The sequence below is a fragment of the Saimiri boliviensis genome, chromosome X (assembly GCF_048565385.1).
Source record: "Saimiri boliviensis isolate mSaiBol1 chromosome X, mSaiBol1.pri, whole genome shotgun sequence".
Lineage (NCBI taxonomy): Eukaryota > Metazoa > Chordata > Mammalia > Primates > Cebidae > Saimiri > Saimiri boliviensis.
The window spans coordinates 50,349,621-50,360,775 of NC_133470.1; the positions used below are offsets into that span (position 1 = coordinate 50,349,621).

At 42.7% G+C, this 11,155-nt stretch overlaps 1 protein-coding gene across 7 annotated transcripts in view; it reads right to left on the reverse strand.

Moving 5' to 3' along the window:
• PFKFB1 (6-phosphofructo-2-kinase/fructose-2,6-biphosphatase 1) overlaps positions 1-11,148 on the reverse strand; it is a 61,286-nt gene extending 50,138 nt beyond the window's left edge. For 3 of the 7 annotated variants that reach the window (XM_003943704.4, XM_010331553.3, XM_003943702.4), the window contains exon 1: positions 4,837-9,327. In XM_003943704.4, the coding sequence (XP_003943753.4) occupies positions 4,837-4,957 (121 nt within the window). In that variant the 5' untranslated portion in view covers positions 4,958-9,327. The other 4 variants (XM_074391919.1, XM_074391918.1, XM_074391917.1 and 1 more) reach the window with 4 other exon arrangements.
• Positions 11,149-11,155: the final 7 nt, after the last annotated feature.

Consider the following 11,155-nt stretch of genomic DNA (forward strand, 5'->3'; position numbering starts at 1 on the left):
AGATTGACAAAATTACAAGGAGACATTAACAGACTTTCCCTATCAACAGGCAGCCAAAACCCCACAAGAATATACAACATTTGAGCCAGATTAAGAAACACAACGTAATTGAGGTATATACTACACTAAACACAACTGTAAAATGCACATTTTTTTTTCAAGTGCTATTGGAACTTTTACCAGAATTGTCCATAAGTTGGTCCATAAAGCAAGTCTCAACAGATTTCAAAGAACTGAAATAATACAAAGTTTGTTCTCTGACCAGAATGGAATTAAACTGGAAATGACAAGAGCACTGATCTATCAAAACAGAAGCTGGTCCAAGGATTGGTACTAAGTAGTGGAGGCCTCCTGCTGTGGTAAGCATTAACCCTTTAGTTGCTAGATGATAATCAGTAGGTCCTAGCTGTCCTGAGAAAGGAATTGGGGTGGCCAGGGTAACTGGGTAAGTGTTGGAGAGACTAAGAAAGCCTGGGACAGTGCCTATTTACAAAATGGACTAAAAATACTTTAAAAATTCATATGGCCATATGATAGTGAATCTGTGGAACATCAGCCCTGTTTAGTAGGCCAATGATAGAATTGGATACTTAGAAAAGAAGAAAGTGTGAAAATGAAGGAGCTGAGCAGCATGCAACTCTACTAGTTAAAAAAGAACAGAATAAATCCAAAGAAAGTAGAAGAAACAGAGTAATGATGAAAAATAGTTAAATACAAAATAAAGATAACAGAAAAGATCAAAAAGTCAAAAGTGGATTATTTTAGAAGAATTATAAAAGTGACAAACTTATAGCAAGATTGATCAAGAGAAAAAAGAAGGTACAAGTAAACAATATTATAACAAAAGAAAGGCTATCACTACAAACTCAACAGATAAAAAGATACAAAGACAGGAGCTTTACACAAAATAAATCTGAAAACTGATGTGAAGTAGAAAAATTCCTAGAAAACCATAACTTAGGAAAGCTTAAGAAAGCTGATGTTAGTGGAAATAGCAAACTGAAAGGACTCTATAACTGATATAAGAAATTGTATCAGTTAAAATGTTAAAGGAGACACCAGGTCCAGATAATTTTACCTGGAAATGCTGCCAGGCAAAATATTTGAGGAATGGATAGTTCTGCGGACAACCTCTGTCAGAGGACAGAATGAAAGGGAATAGTTCCCACCTGATTTTATGAGGTTAGTGTAATTTTGATACTCTTGGAAGAATTACAGGCCAATCTCTTTCCTGAGCAATACACTACAATCCTAAACAAAATATTAGTGAAAGAAATTCAGACGTTTCTATTTATCCCAGGACTGCAAGATTATTTCAATACAAGAAAAACTCTATTGTAATGTACCATGTTAATAGGTTAAAATAGAAAATTAATGTCATTTCAGTGAATACAGAAAACATGTTTAATAAACTTCAGCAAGGCCGGGCGCAGTGGCTCAAGCCTGTAATCCTAGCACTTTGGGGGGCCGAGGCGGGTGGATCACGAGGTCAAGAGATCGAGACCATCCTGGTCAACAAGGTGAAACCCCGTCTCTACTAAAAATACAAAAAATTAGCTGGGCATGGTGGCGCGTGCCTGTAATCCCAGCTACTCAGGAGGCTGAGGCAGGAGAATTGCCTGAACCCAGGAGGTGGAGGTTGCGGTGAGCCGAGATTGCGCCATTGCACTCCAGCCTGGGTAACAAGAGCGAAACTCCGTCTCAAAAAACAACAACAACAACAACAACAACAACAACAACAACAAAAAACAAATAAAAATAAACTTCAACATTCATCCATCTTTTAAACATTGTATTGGCAAACTTGGAATAAACAGGAACCTCTTTAACCCATTAAACAGTATCTACCAAAAAAAAAAAAAAACAAAAACAAAAACAAAAAAAACTACAGCAAATTTACTCAATGGTGAAACTTAAAATTGGGATCAGAATAAGAATATACATGATTAACATTTCTTTTCAACATGTACTGCACACCTCTTGTGTATGTGTATTAAAGGTGGGATGCCTTAGCAGTGTAATAATATAAGAAAAAGATAAAACAAAGGGTTGTGGGGAAAATGAAAGCTGTCATTGACATATAAATTGTCAAAACTCATAAGAAAGTTTAGCAGGTTTGCTAGTTACAAATTCATTACATGAAAAACAAGTACAGTTGTATTCATTAGCAACATACTGCTATAAACTTTAATTTTCTAAAAAGGTACTATTTAAGATAGCAACAAAAAAGTCAAAAAATCTAACAATAATGTGCAAGCCTTTTATCGATTAAATTATAAATCTTCACTCAACATGAAAAGGTCTGAATATACGGAGTGATATACCATGTTTAGGGAAGACTCAATGTCACAAAGATGGCAACTCCCCTCAAATTGATTTGATTTACAGATTGTAATTTCCATCAAAATCCCCAAAGTTCTCTCTCTCTCTCTCTCTCTTGCTGTGTGTGTGTGCGTGTGTGCACGCGTGTGTGCGTGCGTGTGTGTGTATGTGTGTGTGTGTGTGTAACCTGGAAAGCTGATTCCAAAATTTACTGGGAAGAGCATTGGGCCAAGAATAGCCAAGACACTCCATAAGAAGAGGGACAAAGTGGACTTGCTCTACCAGGATAAGGGTAAAAGAATGTCCACTGCACTATTGTTAATAATCAAAAATTAGAAACTACCCAAATGTTCAACAACAGTAAGACGGATAAATAAACTGTGATATATTCACGAGGGGAATAAACAAACTACAACTGCATGCAACAATAACATGTGTGGTTCACATAAACATAATGTTGGATGAGAAAAGAATATGCACAGCTGTTCAAGCACTTTACATGTTAATGTATTTCATCCTCAGAATAACATCATTAAGTGTCTATGTGTCTTCTAGAGAGGATGCTCCAAGAAAAGGGTGATTTGGACTTTTCAGGGATCAACAGACTGGCCTCCCTAGGAGAAGGTGAACCAGACATTGCCCAGACTTGGCAACCAATATCTAAGTTTTTTTGCATCTATGGTCTAATAACATTTAGTCAAATATTAATGAATGGCTCTCTTGTGACCACAGAGCCCAATTCCTGGTTATGGTGAGTGGTAGAGTGGAAGTAGCACAGAATGGCCATTTAATGAGCATGTACTATGTGCCAGGATCAGGGCCTGATGTTGAGGATATGATGGTAAATAAGATCACACACCTACTTTCTTGTTTAAACAACAATAGTAATAAATGATAAGTAACAATTATTGGGTATGTACTCTGTGCTGGACACTCTTCTAAGCATGTCACATGCTTTAGCTCATCTAATCCTCACAACTACACTGTTATTAAATTCCTTCTACAGGTGAAGAAACAGAAGCCTAGAGAGGTTAAGACACTTGTCCAAGGTCACAGAGACAGGGGGAGATAGAGCTGGGACTCAAACCTAGGCAGTCTGGATCCAGAACCTCTGAATCAGTGAATTACCCCCAGAAACACTAGGCCATAGGCATTAATCCTGTTTTATAGCCGAGGAAAGTGATGCTCCAAACTAAAGGGAGCACATATTTATTTTTCACCTTCTTTTTGATAGAGACTATATTAGGTGATTTATGTATATTATCTCTACAATGTGAAAGACACAGTTCCCAGGTCTATAAGCATTCTAGTTCTGGAGAACCCATGTATGTAGAGAATGGCTTGCTTGTCACCTAAACCCACATCCCTTTGGAAAAGACCAAGAGTGGCTGGCTGGGTAAGGGTACCTCTGTCTCCAGGCTCCTAGATATCCAGATGAGTAAGTGGAAGAGCTGGTGGAGAGAAGGAGAGAGAACAAGAGCCTAGTCTTTTCTCTTCCTCTTCCTCCACCCACACCCTGTATACTATAACTATATTTAATATCCTATATGCTCCTGGATCCTCTAAGCAACTACTGCTACCCCCAATATCCCTGAGCCTGGGCCTCCTCTAGCATTAACAGAGTAGAAACTTGGTCAGCTGGCCTGTGGGGTGTCTGAATCTTGCAGTCCACAGCTGCCTCATCTTCACCCACCTTATGGCCCCTCAGGCCACAATCCCTGGGCTGGATGCACCTTGGTCCACCACTGTCGCCCATTATCTATGGGAAATGGTATACTCCAGTTTTTTTTTTTTTTTTTTTTTAATATGTACAGGTTTTGTTTGCTTTTCTTTTGACTTTTATCTTTCTTAAAATTTCAAAGTGAGCACCACACCAGTGGGCTAGCCCTGAGAGACTGTCTCTCTCAAATTCCCAAAGCATCAAGGGGGTCCGTATGTGCCAGGAAGGTAACACTGGAGACAGGACATTGAGTGTTTCCCAACCTAGGCAGGTGCAGACTCAGAAAAGGCCTGAGAAAGGAGAGGAGCAATACTGACCAGTGACATGGCACTGCTGCGTACCCAGCACCTGTCCCTTGAGAGATGATGCCAGGAGTCATCACCTTATTTAACCCAGTCACTATCAGTCAGACAAGACTGACTCCCAGACCCTTCACAGAAATCACCAAAATGAAACACACTAGGCCATCACTGAACAGTCCTAAACTATAAATCTTAAATTCCAAACAAGAAACATTCCAAACAAGTGCCACATAAGGAAAAGTTCCTAAAGATCTCTCTGATTAAAATGGTCTTAACCTAATCCTTTCTCTGTCTTCATCTCTTTGTTTCCGCCTCTTCTCTCTCATTCTTTCCCCACCTTTTTGACACTAGCCTCTATTTCATCCAGTTGTTCATCTATTCCAACTTTTAGGTTGAGGTGGTAGTGGATGGCAAGGGGAGATGCATCCTTTGCTCTTCTATACCCACTTTACCACCACCACCTTGAAACCCACAGAAGCAAACCCCACTTACAGCCCCTTCTCCGTTGCAGCCTGCTGCTACCGCTGCTGTGTGGAATCCAGATCTTCTGTAACCTGGTTTGGGTGAGCTCGCCCATCTCTGGAGACATCTTAGGAGTCGCAGCTAATGACATCACTGCCCACAAGGTACCTGGCCTTACTTCCTGTCTTACTATCTTACTGCTGTGGCCACAGCAGCAGGTGGACAGGGCTGGGATGGGGGGTACACTGGGTTTCTTAGCCCTCTCAAAGTCTGTCTTCAGTCCCCTCTCCCCTTTCCTCTGGTCCTAGCCTGTCTCTGCTCCTGTATGTACTAGTAGGGGATTGGGAGCAGAAAGCGAGAAGTTGGGCAGAGGTCAGGAGAGGCCTCTGAACTCCAAGGGCTGTGTATATAGGAGGTAAGTTGGAGCCCAACAAGGAAGGCAGCCAGCAACACAGCCCAGGTCTGACCAGTCACTTCCCTCCAATGAAGACAAGACTAATACAGTATGCAAATAAAAGACCAAAGATCATGTGCTTACAGCCTGTGTGGGGTAGAGAAGCAAAGGTGATGGAGGTAGGTCTCAGCAGCTTTCCCAGCTTTGAAATAAAAAATGGGTCCAAGGAGAATGTCAAGCTCCAACCCAGAAACAAAGATTCACATCAGAAATGCAAGGTTCCCAAGGACAAAAACACAAACACAAAGTCCCTACTGGGGAATGCAGTGTTTTGAGCTGGCAATTAGAGGCCCAAACTGGACGTGGAAGGTCCACTACCTCTCGGCTTCCCCAACCCAAAATGGCATTGCATCCCTTGTATTCCCTGGATTCTGCTGCCTTCCTTGCCACAGGGCCTCTCCCACCTAAAATGTGTTGCCTGAGGCACTCTTGAAGAGATGGGCACTATCTGATCATCTTCCTACTCTCTCTAGCCAAGTGCTAAATAAATAGGAGTAAACTGACACCTTTGGAAGAGTGCAGCCATTGCGTGGGGCTGGGGGTGGGGGAATGGTAAGCTCTGCCCACACGGCTGCTAGCCACCATCAGATGCCCTAAGGAGAATAACATTGGCATCATGAACTGATAGAAAATTTTGCTCAAGTTCCTCATGCCAAGCCATTGGGATGGAGACTTAAGAGGGTGGAGGTTGCAGCAGGGAGCAGAGAGCAATGGCCTCAGAGTAGGACAAGTCCATAGGCCAGAGCCATCCAGCCCAGATGACCCGCCCTCACTTGCCCTCTCTCCCCCTTCCCTGACCCGTTGTTTTGAGGCTTTTATGTGTAGAACTCATAGACCTGCACTGCTTTCCTGGACGACATCCAAGTATGCTCTTACTTCACTCTTTTGTAACCTTCCCACCCCCAATGAACCTCCAACGATTGGCTACGAGGAAGCTCAACTTTCTTCCAATGAGCTGGGCTACACAAGGGCAATCTCTTGGGGACAGAAATTTCCAATCCCTGCCCTCAAATGCTCTCAGCCCCACTTAGCCTTTTAAGAAGTTCCCTAAAATATATTTGCAAGCCTTAGTCTACACAAGGGTCAGATTCCCTCCAGTTGTTGTGTATAAATCATACCAAATTTTTAATACATTCCAGAGCCCACCTATCTAAATGAATCAACTGAGACAGCAGATCATAATGGTTAAGAGCAATAGGCTCTGAAGCCATATTACTTGAGTGGAATCCTACCTTTGCCCCTTGTTGGCTATGAGACAATGAGCAAAAGACTAAACTTTTCAGTGCTTTAGTTTCCTTATCTGGAACATGAGAATGATAGGAGTGCCTACCCTCCTTAGTATTGTTGAAGATTCAATGTGTTAAAAAATGTAAAGCAATCTCGGAAATGTTAAAAACATATTATCTAACACTGTTACTCCCTGTGGGACGTAAATGATCAGACACCTCTCTGACTAATCCGAAACTTCTAATGTAATGCTGACCATACAGAAAACCCTCAGTTAAGGAAACTTACAAAATTATGGCAAAGGCTTAACATTTATAATACACAAAGAGCTCCTGCAAATCAATTAAAAGGATGAATCAATTTTACTCTTTTGGTTTTGTGTAAAGAACTGTGAGATCATTTCATCTCACCCTCTCAGGTAAGAAAACTGAGATCTAGAAATATTTTCCTAAGCTCATGTAGTAAATCAGTGGCCAAGTCAGGAGGAATAGAACACCGGGGACCTAATTTCTCCCAGGCCAGGGCTTTTCTTTAATTAATCAAATGAGCCTGCTCTAAGAATGTGGTCTTACAGGTTAGCTCAGAACCTCTAGAGTCTCAGAACTAAACTTCGTAAGAGGTACAACTCTCTTAATTCTAATAAATTTCCTAACTGGTATAAATCTGTTAATATTAATAATGTTAATTGTAACCCTTTCCCTGTATGCTTTCCATTGTCCACAAAGCCACAACATATCTGTTCTCTTATTTGATCCTTACAAACATCCTCATTAACCTTACAGGGAAACTGAGGTCTGGGGAGGGGAAATGGCATGATCAAGGTAATCTAGCTGGTCACATGAATGCCTCTTCTATGATTACAATTTTGTCCTCATGACCCTGCCAACAGGCAGAAGGCTAATTTTAGCAGCAGGAAATCTGAGATAGGAAGCTGGCAGGCTTTTGACAAAGTTTGAAAGGGTAAACCTGGGGTCCAGGCTCAAAAACCCAATTTAAAATTGCCTGGAATTAGCTATGAGATTCCTCACTAATGTTACCAATTCTGATCCCAGAAGCAGGAGACCAAAACAAGCTTTATGGAAAGACCTCATCTTGGCACTCAAGACTTCTCAATCAAGCTTTGGCCTACCTGTCCAGCCATGTCTCTCCTTAGATCTCCACGCTTAAACTGCACTGGCTGACTCACTGGGCTCCAAAATACACCGTGTTATCTTCCTGTTTCTTGACTTTTGCTCAGCCTGAAATGCCATCTTTCTCCTTCTATTCCCAACAAAACCTGACTCACTTTTCAAGATCTGGTTCGATGTTCACTTCCTCTGGGAAGTGACCCCTGTCTCCTTGGGACAGGCTTTGTCTTTGGTTCTTATATTGCTTATATGCTCCTATCTGAGAAAGTACCCACCAGTATTTTCCTGGTCTGCTTCCCCACTAGACTGTGAACTCCTTGAGGATGGAGACTGGATCTCAGTGATCTGTTATTTGTGTTTCCAGTGTCCAACTCTGACCCTAGCACAAAGGACAGAGGAGATACTTGCTCGTGTTTGTGCAGTCTACATCTCCCTGCCCTAGATGAGATGCACTTGTGGACAAGTAATCCTAGTTCAACAAGGTAAATATTATAACAGGGAGCTGTGCAGGGAATTGGATGGGAGAATTAACTTGGTCTGAGGTAGGAGGTGGCATTTGGAAAAGTTTTTCTACATGAAATGGGACAGAAACAAATAAATGAATGAATGAAATCCTCTCTGAAAAGGGCCAATGGACTTGTGGCAGAGAAAGGGTTCAGTCAGTACCAGATTCTCATTCAAGACCAAGCTCTGACCTGCAGCTCTTGGTCTAAAATTCTAAAATGAGGCTATCTCTAGGGAAGAAAAGATTATAATGTGATTTCCCAAGGCCCACAGATCCTGACTCTATGGCCCTCCCAAAGCATAGGGCATGTATATGGGGGGAGAATTCCATGTAAACCAGCATATGACAATGCTGATAGGTAATATAATCACGAATGGGGTCTCCCTATTGGTAGCTCTCAGACTGTTTGGGTATGAATGCATTTGTGGAGAGTGAAGGTGTGAGGGGAAATCGACCACACGCCTACAAGCTAGGTGCATGTATTTGAGTGTTAAGCCTTCTGTGGCAGTAGCCTAGGATCCCCCTCCTTCTCAGCCACTGTCCCGGCCCACCATCTCTCCACTATTTTCAGTCTCATGCCTGGACCCCAAACCTCACTGAATCCTAGTCCTAGAAGTAGCTCTTCACAGACCAAAGTTGCACAGGGAGAAAAGGAGCTGGAGGGTTTTGGGTGGTATTCCTCGTGGAGCCTATAGAAAAAACAAGATCACTACTCCTAGACAGAGCAAGGAAGTCCTGAAATGTCTCTAAAGAGCTTTGGTTTCTGTCCTTCCACTCTTTTTGATTGTGACAGCCCTCAGGACAGTTGGCCGAAGACTCTGATTTCCATTTTACTGAGGAAGCTACTGATGCCCAGAGAGCTAGAGAGCTTGTTCAAAGCATCACAGCAAATCAACCCTACTTCATACACCAGTTGGGACATAACAGATATAATCTCAATCACTCAGTTCATTCAAAACCAGACTAGACCAAGTTACAGAGACTTCCAAAGGTGCTAGGAAATTGCCCTGGGGACCAGTGTCCCACAAAGGCCAGAATGGATTTTTAAAAATATACAGATAGATAATTAGATTACATATAATCTTTTCCCTCACTTTCCCATGCCCTTTAATGCACATGCCAACCAACTACCTATGCAAAGAAAACTTTCCAGAGAGCCTGAAGAATGAATATGGATTTGTGTAACTCCTGCCTACTTTCCCTTCTTTTTCACTTACCTTTTCTTCTAGAGGTTTTTTCTTCCATCGCTAATTATCCAGCACTGGGTTCTCTTGCATTTACAGAGCCCCAAGGCAGGTCCAGTGGGTGGCATCAAAGAGGAAGCCTGGAGGTATTCGTTGTTCCCTGAGAAGGCTGAGGATGTACCCTTGTTAAGTGGGGGGGTGTACGTGCTCTGTTGAAATATCAGCTGTTGTAGTTGCCAAAGAAGTTCCTGAGCCACCCGAAGACTTTTCTCTTCAGTCCAACCATGTGTTCACCTTGCCCCAAAGGTCAGAACTAATATTAACAAGCCACTGCAGAATGGGGAAATTAAAACCAGCTATGGAAGCAGGCAAGTTCTGGATTTCGCTGAGGTTCAGTTTCAGATGGGTCTTCAGTGTAAATGGGCACAATCCCTTACTGGAAAGCAATCTGGCAATATGAAGCAAGAGAATAAAAATGTTCATTTCCTTTGTCCTAGTTATTGCATTCCTGGGACTCAATTCTGAGTCAATAACCCCCAAAGCATGAAAAAGCTCAGGACATATACATTTTTATTTTATTCATAGAGCTATTTTCTGATAGCAACAACTGGTAACCTTTAAGTCCTCCAGGAGGAAAAGCAGTTTACTGGATCTTTGCTGTAACCATGGAGGATGATGGCTCTAAGACTGAAATTCTGGGGAAAAAATAATTATGCTGCAATTCTGGGTGAGGACCCTAAAGATGTATCGGTATGCTTTTCCCTGGACATTAAGCATATCCATTACTTCTATTTTTTGTGCTCTCAAAACCAAGCCATGAACCTGTTGATGCTCTTGTTATTGTCCTTTGTTCATTCACTCACCTGACAAATGTCTATTGCTTCCTAATATATGCTGTGTCCAGTATTAGGGGATGGGGCTAACAAGATGAACCAGACATAGTCATTGCTCTCAAGCTGCTGGCAGTCTAGTAGCAGCAGAAATAGAAGTCACTGATAGCTGTTCATTGTAAGTCCTGTGACAGAATGGACCATACGGTGCTGTGGGGCCCCAGAGGAAAAGTCTTACCTGGGGAGGTGTGTGGTCAGTAAAAACACTCAGAAAAGTAATCCTTGAGCTAATTAAGACAGGGTTTGAATCTTGACTGTACTACTTCAGTGTAAGAAAGAGCGAACTGTGAGAATGAAGTGAATTCACTCGACGTCTCTAACTTAGCCTCAATGCCCCGAACTGGGTTGTCCTGAGAATGAAATGAGGTAACGTATACAGAAGAGTCATGGATGCATCCGGAGACAATGCTGCTCACGAGCTTACATTTTCTGGGCCTTGATTTCACTTATCTGGGAAACAGAACCAAGAGTAAGTACGTGTCTGGCTACATCCTTTAGAATTTTAGGCGGGCCAAGACAAATACAGACAGGCTTGAGACAGCCTCCTCCCCTCCTTTGGCCCAATAAAGCCAAAGGCCCTCCTCCTAAGTCTTATCTCAGTGGAGCAACTCTTAACTGCTCCCTCCTCCAACCATGAACTTCCCCTTGCCCCGCCCAACGCGAGCACAAAGCACCACCTACTCCTGGGGCGCAAGCGCGGCAGCCTTCGACGTACTTAGGTGGGCGGTCCGCCGCACTGAGGGCGGGGCTTTGGCTACTTCGCGGTTCCGCTCAGGGTTCCGTCGCTTAAAAACTGGCAAAATCCCGTTTGTAAGTAACCGGAAGCACCAAGTGGCCTTCTCAGTAGAGGGAAAACGCACTGAGACTCAGGTGTCCGAGCGGGAGGAGCAGGAACCCAACTAGAAACTTCTCTCGTCATTCATTGCCACTAGGCTTCCGCTCCGCTTCCTTCAGCGTCCGCC